At 33.5% G+C, this 17,091-nt stretch overlaps 1 protein-coding gene and 1 non-coding gene across 10 annotated transcripts in view; one reads left to right on the top strand and one right to left on the bottom strand.

Annotated features, from left to right (window-relative positions):
* Window positions 1-17,091, top strand: part of Tdrd3 (tudor domain containing 3) — a 145,246-nt gene that overhangs the window by 84,762 nt on the left and 43,393 nt on the right. For all 9 annotated transcript variants that reach the window (XM_074043276.1, XM_074043281.1, XM_074043274.1 and 6 more), the window contains one exon: window positions 486-611. In XM_074043276.1, coding sequence (XP_073899377.1) covers window positions 486-611 — 126 coding nt within the window. The remainder of the gene's footprint in view (window positions 1-485; window positions 612-17,091) is intronic.
* LOC141413115 (U6 spliceosomal RNA) lies at window positions 8,205-8,311 on the bottom strand. Its single transcript, XR_012437939.1, has one exon. It is a non-coding gene; the product is annotated as a U6 spliceosomal RNA (small nuclear RNA).

Genomic DNA, 17,091 nt, shown 5'->3' with positions numbered 1-17,091 from the left:
GTTTAACAGTGCTTTCTTTAACAGTTACTGTGAGTAATAATAAAAAAAAGTTACTTCTGTTAGTTATTTCTATAACCATGTCATTTTTATACATGACTAAATAGTATGTAAGCATTTTAAAATTAACATGAAAATAATTTTTACTTGATATTACTTTTTAGTCATTACATGGTTAAAAGTGTTATGTGCTTTTTAAAGTCTCAACACTATAGTCATTAAAACAATCTGTGGTTAAAGAAAAAAAAATTTTAAGTAACTTTTTCCTTAGAAGATAATTTATATGGAAATTCAGATTTCTGGACAGATCATTTAAAGGAATAAAAGGACTATTTAATATCATAATTCAAAAGATTTTAAATTGTAGAAGATACAGAAAAAATGAAAAGAAATATATGTAAAATCCTATTTAAGAGATTTGCTGATTATATTTTAGTTTGTTTTCCTATATACAACATATATGTATGTACATGCTTTTAAATCTTAAGGTAGAGGAAAAGGCAGGGGTCGAGTAAGAGCTGAAGATGAAGAAGACGTGGGAAATGCAAGACCTTCAGCACCAAGCACACTGTTTGATTTCTTGGAATCTAAAATGGGGACTTTGAATATGGAAGGTAGGCTAACTTAAAATAAATCTTTTGGAAAATACAGATTTCTGTTTAAAAGACTAAGCTCTATTTGGAATTGTGCAAAATGGCTTAATAAAGCCAAATGACAATATGACCTGTATGCCAAGGGTTCATTTAGAAATTTATTTAGCCAATTTCCTGTTTGACAAAAGCCCAGAAGAAAATTTGAATGGTTGCATTCTGAAAACATGTCAGCTTACTTAGCTCCCTGTTTATATGGTTAGTAATACCACCAAACCTTTACTCGGAATAGATTTAGCTATGTAAACAGATGGTTGTGTTGGAAAACTTACTATTATATACTATTATATTCCTTATGTAACTTACATAGATTATAAAATTGGTCTATCTCTTCTTTTTTTTTTTTTGTTGAGACTAGGGTTTGAACTCAGGACTTTGTACTTGCAAAATAGGTGGTCTCTCACTTGAGCCACACCTCCAGTTGGTCTATATCTTCTTTCTCCATGTTACATATTATGTGGTAATGTTCAGTGAGTGAATATCTTTTTACAATTTAATGTATTTCTTAATATGATATACTTTTTTGAATAATGCAAATACTGAAAAGAGAAATAAGTATGTTGAATATGTATCTTTATAAATATGGAATATGCTAAATATTATCTAAAATAGTAAGTTTCAAAACATTCCAAAAGATTAGGGAAACATACTCTTAAATTCAGTTTTCTCTTTCAGATTTATTTTTTAATCCAACCAAATAAGCTTAGAGGTAAAATGAATTTATTACAAATTTAAAACGTCCAGAGTTCATGAAAATGAGAGCTTACTTGCTTGGTTATACAGAAAAGATATTTTTTTGAGAAAATAAATCTTTGATATACATGAGATTTATAAGCAAAAACATGTTAGAACAATATTTTTTTGGTTGTAAAACATGATATATTAATTTTCTATTGCTGTGTAACAAATTACCACAAAGTCTGTGGCTTTAAAAATACAAATTTATCATCTAGATTTTATGTGTCAAGATTTCAGTTGGGGTTATGATCAAGGTCCTCTTACAATAGGCTCACTGGTTGTTAGCAGAATTCAGTTCCTTGCAGATGAATAACTGAAGTTCTTTTCTCTTGTTCTGTTGGCTGGGGACTCCTTTCAACTCTTACAAATAGCCCTTACGTGGTTGCCAACTGGACAGTATTTAGGCAATTTGACGTGACCTTCTACATGGGCAACAAGAGAATCTCTGCTGCTGCTTCACATCTCACTGACCCCTTCCTGACTGTTACTATTTTGGCAGTCTTTTCCAAATCTTTTATTCTATCCCACTCAGATCTCCTTTGATTTCCTTTTGTCCTCCTGTCCTCCCTTTATTTCCATTTGAATGTTATAGTGTCTCCTATATTATAATGAGGTTGATTTCATGTTTCTTTTTAATTAGATTGGTAATAGTAAGTCATCTATGACTTAGAATAAATGTTTTGATGGCTAGGAAAGTAAATATTAGTTTATAAATATGCAGACCACAATTATTACTATATTCAAAATAACTTTTGCTAAGCCCTTACATATTGTTCAGTATTTTTTTTTTTTTTAGTTTACACTAAGTAAATGATAAGCATTCCTGTGTTCTTTTAGTTTATGGTTTATTTTATCTCACAACCTACAGAGTAAGCTTCCTGGCAAATTTGTAATCTCTAATAATATTTAGTCCTTTGCTTCAGTGCTTTATTGTCAAAGTAAGACCAACTAGTTGTTTTGAATGGTTAAGAAATGCTTTAATCAGACAGACTTGAAAATAGGGTCGGTTTGCTATTTCAGTGTTTTTAAATGTTGTCTGGCCAGAAGCTGATTCCATCATTTAGGAGCTTTTTCACCCTAAACTCTCTTTAATGATACCACACAGACAAGGTTCATAAGTATAAACAAATAGCTACAGAATATATTTATACATTTACAGAAGTAAGTAGATATTTTCTATATTCTCCTGGGCCAGTCTTTATGGATACAATAGACATAGCAGGATTAAATGTAAACCTTGGTGTGTGGTTGCCCTGGTGTGTCTTTTGCATATGTCATCCTGTAACTCTTTGTCTTTGTTAACTCACTGGAGCACTACTGACAGTATTCTTTTTTTTTTTTTATTTTTATTTTTTTTTCATTTTTCTTTTATTATTCATATGTGCATACAAGGCTTGGTTCATTTCTCCCCCCTGCTCCCACCCCCTCCCTTACCACCCACTCCGCCCCCTCCCTCTCCCACCCCCCAATACCCAGCAGAAACTATTTTGCCCTTATTTCTAATTTTGTTGTAGAGAGAGTATAAGCAATAATAGGAAGGAACAAGGGTTTTTGCTGGTTGAGATAAGGATGGCTATACAGGGCATTGACTCACATTGATTTCCTGTGCATGGTTGTTACCTTCTAGGTTAATTCTTTTTGATCTAACCTTTTCTCTAGTACTTGTTCCCCTTTTCCTATTGGCCTCAGTTGCTTTAAGGTATCTGCTTTAGTTTCTCTGCGTTAAGGGCAACAAATGCTAGCTAGTTTTTTAGGTGTCTTACCTATCCTCACCCCTTCCTTGTGTGCTCTCGCTTTTATCATGTGCTCATAGTCCAATCCCCTTGTTGTGTTTGCCCTTGATCTAATGTCCACGTATGAGGGAGAACATACGATTTTTGGTCTTTTGGGCCAGGCTAACCTCACTCAGAATGATGTTCTCCAATTCCATCCATTTACCAGCGAATGATAACATTTTGTTCTTCTTCATGGCTACATAAAATTCCATTGTGTATAGATAACACATTTTCTTAATCCATTTGTCAGTGCTGGGGTATCTGGGCTGTTTCCATAATGAATAGTGCCGCAATAAACATGGATGTGCAGGTGCCTCTGGAGTAACAGTCTTTTGGGTATATCCCCAAGAGTGGTATTGCTGGATCAAATGGTAGATCGATGTCCAGCTTTTTAAGTAGCCTCCAAATTTTTTTCCAGAGTGGTTGTACTAGTTTACATTCCCACCAACAGTGTAAGAAGGTTCCTTTTACCCCGCATCCTCGCCAACACCTGTTGTTGGTGGTGTTGCTGATGATGGCTATTCTAACGGGTGAGGTGGAATCTTAGCGTGGTTTTAATTTGCATTTCCTTTATTGCTAGAGATGGTGAGCATTTTTTCATGTGTTTTCTGGCCATTTGAAGTTCTTCTTTTGAGAAAGTTCTGTTTAGTTCACTTGCCCATTTCTTTATTGGTTCATTAGTTTTGGGAGAATTTAGTTTTTTAAGTTCCCTGTATATTCTGGTTATCAGTCCTTTGTCTGATGTATAATTGGCAAATATTTTCTCCCACTCTGTGGGTGTTCTCTTCAGTTTAGAGACCATTTCTTTTGATGAACAGAAGCTTTTTAGTTTTCTGAGGTCCCATTTATCTATGCTATCTCTTAGTTGCTGTGCTGCTGGGGTTTCATTGAGAAAGTTCTTACCTATACCTACTAACTCCAGAGTATTTCCTACTCTTTCTTGTATCAACTTAAGAGTTTGGGGTCTGATATTAAGATCCTTGATCCATTTTGAGTTAATCTTGGTATAGGGTGATATACATGGATCTAGTTTCAGTTTTTTGCAGACTGCTAACCAGTTTTCCCAGCAGTTTTTGTTGAAGAGGCTGCTATTTCTCCATCGTATATTTTTAGCTCCTTTGTCAAAGATAAGTTGCTTATAGTTGTGTGGCTTCATATCTGGATCCTCTATTCTGTTCCACTGGTCTTCATGTCTGTTTTTGTGCCAGTACCATGCTGTTTTTTTTGTTACTGCTTTGTAATATAGTTTGAAGTCAGGTATTGTGATACCTCCTGCATTGTTCTTTTGACTGAGTATTGCCTTGGCTATTCGTGGCCTCTTGTGTTTCCATATAAATTTAACAGTAGATTTTTCGATCTCTTTAATGAATGTCATTGGAATTTTGATGGGAATTGCATTAAACATGTAGATTACTTTGGGGAGTATCGACATTTTTACTATGTTGATTCTACCAATCCATGAGCATGGGAGATCTCTCCACTTTCTATAGTCTTCCTCAATCTCTTTCTTCAGAAGTGTATAGTTTTCCTTGTAGAGGTCTTTCACATCTTTTGTTAGGTTTACACCTAGGTATTTGATTTTGTTTGAGGCTATTGTAAATGGAATTGTTTTCATACATTCTTTTTCAGTTTGCTCATTGTTAGTGTATAGAAATGCTAATGATTTTTCTATGTTGATTTTATATCCTGCTACCTTGCTATAGCTATTGATGATGTCTAGAAGCTTCTGAGTAGAGTTTTTTGGGTCTTTAAGGTATAGGATCATGTCGTCTGCAAATAGGGATATTTTGACAGTTTCTTTACCTATTTGTATTCCTTTTATTCCTTCTTCTTGCCTAATTGCTCTGGCTAGGAATTCCAGTACTATGTTGAATAGGAGTGGAGATAGTGGGCATCCTTGTCTGGTTCCTGATTTTAGAGGGAATGGTTTCAGTTTTTCTCCATTAAGTATAATGCTGGCTGTAGTTTTGTCATATATAGCTTTTATAATGTTGAGGAACTTTCCTTCTATTCCTAGTTTTCTTAGAGCTTTTATCATGAAATGATGTTGGATCTTATCAAAGGCTTTTTCTGCATCTATTGAGATGATCAAGTGGTTTTTGTCTTTGCTTCTGTTAATGTGGTTTATTACGTTTATTGATTTTCGTATGTTGAACCACCCCTGCATCCCTGGGATGAAGCCTACTTGGTCGTGGTGAATAATCTTTTTGATGTGTTGCTGAATTTGGTTTGCCATTATTTTGTTGAGGATTTTTGCATCAATGTTCATTAAGGAGATTGGCCTATAGTTCTCCTTTTTGGAGGTGTCTTTGCCTGGTTTTGGGATAAGTGTAATACTGGCTTCATAAAATGTGTTTGGCAGTTTTCCTTCCCTTTCTATTTCGTGGAACAGTTTAAGGAGGGTTGGTATCAGTTCTTCTTTAAAGGTCTGATAGAATTCAGCAGAGAATCCATCAGGTCCTGGACTTTTCTTTTTGGGGAGACTCTTGATTGCTGCTTCAATTTTATTTTGTGTTATAGGTCTGTTCAGGTGATTAATTTCCTCTTGGTTCAGTTTTGGATGATCATATGTATCTGGAAATCTGTCCATTTCTTTTAGATTTTCAAATTTATTTGAATATAGGTTCTCAAAGTAGTCTCTGATGATTTCCTGGACTTCCATGGTGTTTGTTGTTATCTCCCCTTTTGCATTCCTAATTCTACTAATTTGGGTTTTTTCTCTCCTCATTTTAGTCAGGTTTGCCAGAGGTCTATTGATCTTGTTTATTTTTTCAAAGAACCAACTTTTTTTTTTCATTTTTTTTTTTGTTTCATTAATTCTTTGTATGGTTTTTTTGGTTTCTATTTCCTTGATTTCAGCTCTTATTTTTATTATTTCTCTCCTTCTATTTGTTTTGGGATTTGCTTGTTCTTGTTTTTCTAGGAGTTTGAGATGTATCATTAGGTCATTGATTTGGGATCTTTCAATCTTTTTAATATATGCACTCATGGCTATAAACTTTCCTCTCAAGACTGCCTTAGCTGTGTCCCATAGGTTCCAGTAGGTTGTGTTTTCATTTTCATTGACTTCCAGGAACTTTTTAATTTCCTCTTTTATTGCATCGGTGATCCATTCTTCATTAAGTAGAGTTATTTAGTTTCCAGCTGTTTGCATGTTTTTTGTCTTTACTTTTGTTGTTGAGTTCTACTTTTACTGCATTGTGGTCAGATAGTATGCATGGTATTATTTCTGTTTTCTTATATTTGCTGAGGCTTGCTTTGTGCCCTAGGATATGATCTATTTTGGAGAAGGTTCCATGGGCTGCTGAGAAGAATGTATATTGTGTAGAGGTTGGATGAAATGTTCTGTAGACATCTACTAGGTCCATTTGATCTATTGCATATTTTAGATCTTGGATTTCTTTATTGAGTTTTTGTTTGGATGACCTATCTATTGATGATAATGGGGTGTTAAAGTCTCCCACAACCACTGTGTTGGCGTTTATATATGCTTTTAGGTCTTTCAGGGTATGTTTGATGAAATTGGGTGTGTACAGATTGATGATTATTATTTCCTTTTGGTCTATTTCCCCTTTTATTAGTATGGAATGTCCTTCTTTATCTCATTTGATCAATGTAGGTTTGAAGTCTACTTTGTCAGAGATAAGTATTGCTACTCCTGCCTGTTTTCTCTCTTAAGAGAGTTGGGGTGTATAGTAAAAAATAGTAAGTTGTTTTTCAGCCCATTTTAAGATTTTATGTTTCTTTTTAATTGGAGTTCAAGCCTGGAAGATTGAATGTCCCTTTTAGTCTTTTCTCAGAATTTGGTCATTTTTCCATAAATCTTATATTTTAAAAATTAACTCTTACTGGTAGTAGCAATATTTGACATTTTTTTCTAAGGAAAGTTTAGATAACTCTTCATTTAATGATTAAATGCCTTATAGATAGCTAATGAAGAGAGTTATAATATTATAATTTGATTCATGTTCATGTCATCAAGATCATTTAGGTCAGTTACAGAACATGACATTATAGCAAGGTAGTTATGATTCAGTGATGTATATATTTGGGGCTATAAAAAACTTTTGTGGGTTGTAGTTTGGTGGTAGAGCAACTGCTTAGTATGTGGGAGGCCCTGGGTTTAATCCTTACTACAAAAAAGAAAAAGTTTCTAATATATTTGAATAATTGAACTTGAGTCCCAGTATAATGTTACAAAGTGGAAGATTCTATAGCAGACCTTATATGATGGGTCACAGTCAAAATGTAGTAAAAGTATTGTATAAAATGTAAAGGTATTGTATAAAACAGAAAAGTATTGTATAAAATTACTTTTGGACAGTGTGTATAAGGTATATATAATTCTAGTTGATGTGTTTATTAATATTTTGAAAAGAGGTTGGATTACATTGTTTTCTGAAAGTAATCACTAAAGTGTTCCATTGGATATGAAATAATGTTAATTTGGGGAATTTGGTTGATCATTTTACAGTAGGGTTTTGTTAAAAAAATGGGGGGGTACTTCGTGTATTTAGATGTTTTGAAATTGATATTATAGACTAGATATAATTAGTCACTAGATTATCAGGCCAACAACTGTTAAGCTGTTTTTATGTCATCTTATTCCTTATCAATAGTATCATTTCAGGGATATATAACTACCATTTGAAATAATCCTATAGGAATATGTACTTTAAGTTTCAGTTTGAGACAGAGGAATAGTTTGGTTTTTTTTCATTGTCATGGAAGATGTCTTTGCTGGCCAGAGATTGAGACAGTAGCGTTAGTATGTTGACTTTGTATATTTAAATAAGACTAAGAAACCTTTACTGTCTTAGATTTACTGAGAACAAGCAGCCTTGTAAGAAAAGGAGGCACACTATTGTTTTAAATTCATATTCGTGTTCTATCAGTTTCTGTGTTTCTTAGTATTTTTATGTCAAAATTTTGGAAAGTAGAATAGTAGGAAGGTGTATGACCCAGTTATATAAGAGCAAACAATGAGGGAAACATAAGCAGCATTTATTCAGTTCAAGATTTTATTTTTTCTTTTTTTTGCTTTTCTTTTTTGGAATGCTTCATACATTTGCATATCATCCTTGCACAGGGGCCATGCTAATCTTTTCTGTATCATTCCAATTTTAGTATATGTGCTGCCGAAGTGAGCACTCAGATCAATATTTTTTTAATGAAAAAATAATTTAGACAAACAGTAACTAAGAGCTTATCCAGCATTCATAAATGTTGAATATGGTCATAAGTTCTTTTGTTTCTTCATTCTAGAACCCAGGGTCATCTTTTACTGTATTTTTTGACTTCTCTCTTTTGAGCCTTGGTCAAAGAATTTTGTAATTCCTCAAAAAGCATGATTGCATGATTAATTTGGGGGGCTAATTGGTAATATAGTAGTTCTCTCTTGTCCATAGTTTCAGTTAACTGTCAATTAAAGCCTGAAAAATAGTACATAGAAAATTTTAGAAATAACTAAAAATGAAATAATTAAATATTTTAATTTATATTATATAATTAAGTAATTAAAATGATCAGCATAATGAACTACCACACTGCCCTGTTGTGCCCTACCCAGGACATGAATCATCTCTTTGTCTAGTGTGTGCAAGCAGTATATGCTACCCATCCATTAGCTGCCTATAAGCTGTCTTATTTACCAGATCTGCTGTTACAGTATCAATCACAATGCCTCAGTTCAAGTAACCTTTATTTTACTTAGTGGCCCCAAAGTGCAAGAATACCTCAAGAATAAAATATTGGCAACTTTATTACACTATATTTTGTATTTTATTATTAGTTATGGTTGTTAATCTCTTACTGTAACTAGTTAATAAATTAAACTTGTATAGGAACAAACATAGTATGTATAGAGTTTGGTGTTATTTACAATTTCAGACAGTCACGAGAGATCTCAGTGTGGAAAAGGGAGAACTACTGTAGTTGAAAATAGCACCTCTTAGCTTTAGTAACTGTTCCCTTTTCCTCCCTAGTTCTTGTAACTGAATCCTATAGAAGTGAACAACACTTTGCATTGTCCTGACATATTCATACCAGGTTCATCCACATTTGTTTTGCAGCCTCAGTGTCTGCCACATTGATTAAGTAGTCTCATCTCCAAGATGATGTCTATAGGAGCTAGGCATTAGAGTATGCTAACTTTCTGCTGAGGATGCTAACTTCCTCTTAAGGATTCCACTAAGTTTGGTGGTTTATTAAGTAATGACAGTACTGGAAAAGTCCCTGAAAATGGGCCTCATCTGGAATTGTTATTTAAAAAAAATATGAGTGAAAAACCCTTGTCCTGCCATTGATGTGTCGCTTTATAAACTAGTACAGTATACTCTCTTCAACAAAATTAGAGATAAGGGCAAAATAGTTTCTGCCAGGTAGCAAGGGGGTAAGGGAGGAGAGGGGAGGGGGTGGGGGGTAAGGAAGGGATGGGGGAAGGGGGGAGAAATGACCCAAACATTGTATGCACATATGAATAAAATAAAAATTAAAAAAAATAAATAAATAAACTTGTATAGTGTATTTAAACTTTATAAATACATTTTTAAAGATAGTTAATAATTTTAGTGTCAAGCTTAATTGTATCAGTACTTGTGGTTTCTAAGCTGCAGTTTTAGATATCTTAATTATTCTGAATGTGTTATATACGTAGATATTTTCTTAGGGTAGAAATGTATCCAGCACTAAATTACAAAGATCTCCACAATTTACCAGGAACCAAATCCAAAGGACTTAGCTGTTCAAAATTTGTCTCTACAAAATGTCAAAGAAAGAGACTGTGTATATTCTATGAATTCCTTTTAGCCTACAGCTTCATTAGAATATTTTTAGAGGTGTTCTTAAATTCAAAATTGTTCAAATATACTTTGCTCTGAGTTTTTGAAATTTTCTAGGCAGATGTTACATCTAATGTAATTGAGCATTAGTGACTTGAAGAAGATTTCCTCCATATGGATTGCATATTAAATCTGTGCTATTTTAAGTTGTTATACATTATGGTATTTAGTGTATAATTTTCTTTGGTGCTTAGTTTTTTAAAAGAGAAATGTTGCTTTCATCAGAATACTCAATATGTGGGTTTCTTTTTCATTTTTGTCATTCTAATTTTTTCTTCCACCTCAATTAGTTATCTAGTCATTTAAACATTTATTAACCTTTAAAATAAAATAATAGATATCATTTATTGAGCATCTGTTTTGTGCCAGGAGCTGTGCTAGGGGATTTGTATACTATTAATTCATTTAATGACCTAAAATGCAAAATATATATTGTCATTTCAATTTGACAGATAGGCAAACAGGCTTAAAGAGAGAAAACATCTTACCCATAAGAGTGAAAAATTGGTCTTTGGAATCTTATCTTTTTCCCAACTCTGAACTCTGATAATGCATTTTGAAGCACCTTTTTATTTGGGGAGGATGGAATAAGCAGGAATTCAGTTTTAAAACATGTTAAGTTTCATAGATGAAGGAGTGACATCAAACAGGCAGTTGAATTTAGAGATCAAGTGAAGGTAGAAGAGCCAGCAAAGGAGATGAGAAAGAACCTGCCTGCTGGGAGCAAGGCTCAAGTGCTAGCTTGCCTAGGAAGCATGACTCCCTGGGTTAAGGTGGGTGGGGATTGGAAACAGGGAGGGGAGAAGGGCTGGGAGGGGGAGAGAGAGAGAGAGAGAGAGAGAGAGAGAGTCTCAGAGAGAGATGGATGGACACATCAGTGGTATGCTAACAGTTTACCCTTGGAGTAAAGTAGAAGGAGGTGGAAGATACCTGAACTTTAGCTCTTGTTTAATTTTGTGGTATAAATAACTCCGTCCATGGCTGATTTCTGGTTACCTGTGATTTAGCAACTAGCTCACACACTTTCTGAAAATTTAATAATTATCTCTTATTTATGTTCATGCTGGGTCCAACATACCACACATTGTAGACTTTTACAATAGTAGTAAAGTGGTAGGTTTAGAAGACCAGCTAGAGAATACTAAGAGATGAAATGCTCTTATGTAAATATTATGGTGATTTTTTTGAAGAGAGTTGTGTGGAACATTTTTAATATGGCAAAAAAATTTTGTAGTATGGGCTTGGGGTTATTTCTCTTCTTACTTGCCTCACAGTATTTTTTAACTTTTATAATATGGAAAGCATCATTTAATAACTCCTTATATTTATATATACCTCCTGGAAATGAGAATGTCCTTGGTCTTATGCTTTGCAAACTAAGTCAGAATCATACAGAATGTATTCATAGAGGAATTTTATGGGGGAAAAAGTATAAATTTTAAGATGATAATGTTTTAGAGCCAAAGCATCGTGTGGTAATTGAAACTGCCATATAGAAAGCACCAGTCAAGTGCAAAAATCTAAATTTAACTTGCATGATCTTAAAAATGTATCACACAAAATATTGTTTTATATAATTGAAAAAATTAGTTAAAAAATTCGAGGTGATCAAATTAACCTGTTTATATATATATAGACATAGGAATGTTAGAAAATATTCTGCTCCTGATATAATGTAAATTCATGTGCTAATCAGTTAATACAGTCTTCTTGTGAAAAAGAACATGCAAGTTAAATTTAGATTTTTGTGCTTGACTGGTGCTTCCTATGTGACACTTTCAATGGTCCTTCTATGCGACACTTTCAATGGTCCTGATACTTTATCCCTTTAGGCTTTACAAGTTTGTTAATAAATGACAGTAATTTATGTTTATTATGGTTTTTAAGGGCATTTTCTTCAGTAAACATTAATATTTGAGCTAAAGGTACCATTTCTAAATGGTGTTAATCCACAACTCCAGTGCTTCATTCATGCCACAGTTGTCTACAAGGGGACCTTACTTGACTTGCTCAAATCTACCACTGTACAACTAAACAGCAGGCATTAATGACAGAAGGCATTAATGATAGTAACTAGGGAATGACACTAAGATTGTAGTGTTACATTTGAATAAAGGACTCTTGTGTAATTTCATGTCAAGATAAGCTAGAAAGTTGAAAATCATCCAGTTTGAGAAAAGTTCTGTAAGAAAAATGTGACCGACATGTTTACTTATATAATACAGACTTGGTTAGAAGGAAGAAAATATCCCTTCATATTTTAGGATTTTAGATCAACAAGGAATATGATGATCACCACAAAACCATGTCATTATTTCCTGCTTTAAATCTCCCCTCTAGGAGGGAAAAAAAATCACTAAACTTATACAGAGTGATACAGATAATATATTTTTCCTTGTGAAGTTGTTAGGGAAACACAGAAAATAAGGATTATAATAGGTTATGCTACTACAGTGGTATGAATGCCACTAGTTACAAATAAGCTTTATTTTTAAAAATTAATTTGCCTTCATAGAAGCAATGTTTATTTACTGTAAAAAGTACCGGAGAGTGGTCATTTATTCATTGCACAATATTAATTTGGAGTTTACCATATGCCAAGTATGTTAGATGAGATACAGTGGTAAATAAAATACAGGTCAGTGATTTTAAAGTCTAGCAAGGCAGAGATTGGAGCAGTTCTGCTCTGTGTGCTACTATACTGGTTACCGTGGCACATAAGAAGGTGTCTGACTTACAGTCTCAGTAGGGATTGGTAGACATGGTCCTATCAGAAGTGAAATCTGAACTAAGACCAGAGAAGCCAGAGGGAAGATGCCTGGGATGTTCAGACACTGTGCTGGCATGGATGTGTACATGAGCATAACAAATTGGAAATGCTCCAAATAAGACTTTTGCCAGAAAACAAATCTGTTTTAGGATGACCATTAGTAACTGATGGAGAAAAGGCAAAACTGATGGGGGAAAATAAGGCAAAGTCCTCTGAAAAGGACATTATGGAATGTTTTTAGAGGTGGAAGAGAAATTAAAATTCTAATTCTTTATATTTTAGATATGCAATTTGTTATTTAACCATTTTCCTATAATATGTTTATAGAGAATAAAAAGGAAAAGAATGAAACAAGTCACTCAAACTGATGTTTTCACATTTAATGGTGATTTGTGCAATTAGTGCTTTTTTTCTCCTTTGCAAAAATTATTTTTATTGTAATCCTAACTTGAGTTCCATGAGAAAATACCAAAAATAACTTAACAATTATTAGTGATTTAATGCTAGTAGCATAACAGCAGTTTTGTTTGAGGAGACATGTAATAGGGAGGTTAATAGTGGGGTTTGGAACCTGACTCTTTGGTTAATCTCATGTAGTTATATGATCTTGGTCAAGTCCCTTCAGCTTCCTTATATGTGAAATAGGGATGTTATAATTGCACCCTGAAGTAAGCTCCTTCAGCTTTTTAACTATGTGAGGAATTTTCCTGGGCTAAACTTTTTTCCTTTAGTTTTTGTGAGGACTAGCTTGAACTTTGTGTACATTTTGAGCATGGTTGTACATTTGCAATTTTGTTGTTCCTGTGTATTGTACTTTCTCAGAATTCTGACAGTTTGTTTATTTATAGTAGCAATGATCTAGACTACTGTACTGTCATTACATTTCTTCTCATTGTTAGGGCTTAACAGAAAATTCTTCAGAAAAGATCTTTTTTTCTATATTGGTATACCCCCACTTTTCTCCATTTTATCATAGTAGTCTATTTATTTCATGAATAGATTTTTGTCAGTTTAATGCCACGTTATTTGATCTGCCTCTTCCCATTATAACTGAAGCACCATAGGATAGAGAGGTGTGGTGTTTACCTGCTACTTCATGTGTAGTGACCAGGACAGTGTCGACTCCATCTACATTCAGGGTTCAGTGACTGTAATGAATAACTGAAAGAAGGAAAGAGGTAAGTAGCATTGTTCAGTTTTACTGGGTCGCACATCTCAGAGATAGCACTGAGATTAAATTCCAGTGGTCATTCTAACTCCAAAGACACAATATGGACCCATGAGAGGGTAATTTTACATGTTTTCAAGTTGAACCTTCACACACCTTTAGTGTGGTTACCATGTAACAATATTTAATGTAGTCTCTTTCTTAAAAAAGCAGCAGTGCTTAAATGACTGAAATGCATTTACTCACTGACTTGGAAAGATGCCCATGAGACACTGTTAATTTAGAAAGTACATCACAGTCCTAGAGATAGAACATAAGTCTACTTTTTTGTTGTTAAAAATGTGTATAGAAATGTCTAAGTGAATTTTATAAAAAGAATAACCTCTGAAACTGAATAGTGAGTGTGTGAAGGTGGGATTAAATAGACATTTTTTCTAATGATAGGGTTGTTAGTTTAAAATTTCTAAATATTAGAACTTTTTTAATCTAGAAAAAAATTTAAAGAGTATATAGATTTTTGTCTGGAGAATATAATGTATTTAAGTGAAAACAGTATTGGAATATGATTTTGATTTTTCTGATGTATCTGATTTTTCTCTGACTTATATAACATGGTAATACAGTACAGGTTTTTGGTTTTTGGTAGTACTGGGGTCTGAACTCAGGGCTCACACTTATTAAGCAGGCACTCTACTTCTTGAGCCAAACCCTAGTCCTTTTTGGTTTAGCTAATTTTTTGGATGAGATCTTATGTTTTTGCCTGAGATGGCCTGGACTGTGTCCTCCTTTTTATGCTTCCTGTGTAGTAGGGATGATAGGCGTGTGCCACCACACCCACTTTATTGATTGAGATAGGGTCTTGTTAACTTTTTGTCCCACCTGGTCTCAAATAATGATCCTGATCTCGTCTCCCAAGGAGCTGAAATTATAAGCAGGAGTCATCACACCCAGCCCAATAAGGGACATTTTAGTAAATTATTCTCCCTACCCTGCTTTCAATAAGAAGCAAACAGAAATACTAAAGCAAGGTTAACATTTTAACTAAAGGTGGGAGTTGATAGTGAGAATGTGTAAATGGGGGAAGCATCTCATCATCCAGTTATTGGTTTTTTTCTGACCATCATTATCTAAGGTTATTTGTATAATTATAATACTAATAGTCACAGTAAGACAGCTAACATTTACTGAATACTTATTAAAGCCAGATATTATTCTAAGTATTTTACAAATATTAACTTAGTGTTTATATGTGTGTGTGTGTGTGTATATGAAGATCATACTCAATAATTATTCCTATCTTAAAGATAAAGCTCAGAAGTTAAATATCTTGCCTAAAGTTGCAGAACTAGTGAATAGCTGACCTATGATATAAACCTACACACTATGTACACTGAGTACCAACTTGTAAGCTTTTAAATGCCAGTCCAGTTGTTACTAGGGTTTTTAGTTTTTCTGCATTGTTGAGAAGAAATTATTTACTTTAGGTCAGGATACTGGCAGTCCTAGTACCCAAATTTTTTTCAGTCCGTCAGGGATTATTAAAAAGTATTTGTAATTTCTGCATCTCACCAGAATGAACAGATTTGGATGACTATAGCCATTATGTCACTGGTTACATTCGGGTTTGTTCTTCTGAGTAGGAACTTGACACGGTTTCAGTTTAGTACTGGCTTTGATGTTGTCTAGTGCAAATATTTAGTTGAGGCATATTATTTTATTTCTTCACTTATAAAATAAGGATGATAATAGTGCCCTTTAAGAGTGATTGTGAGGAGTACATGAAATAATGTAGACAAAAGACCTTTAATGTAGATTGGGGGGTGGGAGTGGGCTGTATTGGGGTTTGAACTTAGAGCAAGTGCTCTAACACTTGAGCCACACCCCCAGTCCTTTTTGCTTTAGTTTGTTTTTCAGATAGGGTCTCAGGCCTTTGCCCTGGCAGTCCTCAGGTGGTGATTGTCCTACTTCTGCCCCCCAAGTAGCTGGGATTATAGGTGTGAGCCACAATGTTTGGCTCTTAGTAAGACCTTAATGAACATTAGGTACTTCTTTGGCTAGGTGTCTAAGAATAAAATGAAGACTAGCATTGGAACAAAATGTACTGTTCACTATAAAATGTAGGTATAACTGTTGTTGGAGAATGAATATTCTCCAGAAAAGGTATTACTATTTTAAGAGCACTGATTAATTTAGTGTCCTTATATGCGGATTGAGTTATTGGTGACAAATTAATTCTGAATGAATCTAACATTTCACATCATGGTAATATTACATGTAATCAGTTATCTTGTAAATATACAATTACAACTCATGAGCTTATAGAATAGGAACATTTTACCTCAAATAATACTAAACTCATGACAGTATTCTTTGATAACTTTTTTCATGTGTTTTCATCACTGATCTTTTAGGTAGTTTCAGTTTTATCTAGTTTAACTTTTTTTTTTCATTATTTTTGCTAATTTTTCTTTTGTTCTACTATTTCATGTTAAATGTTATCATGTAACACTTTGCAGGAAGATTCCATTTTGAATTGGAAACATGGACATAAAAAGAATCAAAAAAAATTATCAACAAATTGTACTTACACTTTTTTCCCATCATTTCTTGAGTCACTGTTTAAAATGCAGTGATTTATTGTACTCTGTTTCTTGTACATGAAAATGTCTTGGTACATTTATTGTTAGGAATATGTTGCTGATTGATACCTTGCATAGTTAGGAATTGCAATGTCTTCTCAAAGGATAGCAGCACAACTGGATTCTGACTGGAGAACTGAGGAGCTGTCTTTCCAATTTTTAAGGGATATTCTTTATTTAAAATTTCCTTTCTCATAATATGAATGTTTTGTTATTCTATAGATTACCTCAGTTTTAAAACTTTATTTTTGACTTTAATATTTAGCTACTTAAGGTAAAATAGATTGAGTTTAAAGAAGTCTGAAGATGATGAAATAAATGTTTAAGAACTTCCCTTTCTTGGCTAGTACTTCATTTTGGAATGAAATGTATGTATGTGGAAATGATCTTGTAAAAGCACATTTTTTTCTAAGTGAATTTACTTAATTTATTTTTAATAGGTAGTCTTATTTTTTAAAAATAACTTCATTTCTAGATTTTGCTCATATTATCTCAGCATAATAATGGAAATGAAG

The sequence above is a fragment of the Castor canadensis genome, chromosome 10 (genome assembly GCF_047511655.1).
Source record: "Castor canadensis chromosome 10, mCasCan1.hap1v2, whole genome shotgun sequence".
In the NCBI taxonomy this organism is placed as follows: domain Eukaryota; kingdom Metazoa; phylum Chordata; class Mammalia; order Rodentia; family Castoridae; genus Castor; species Castor canadensis.
This window is presented reverse-complemented; position numbering and strand designations above follow the sequence as displayed.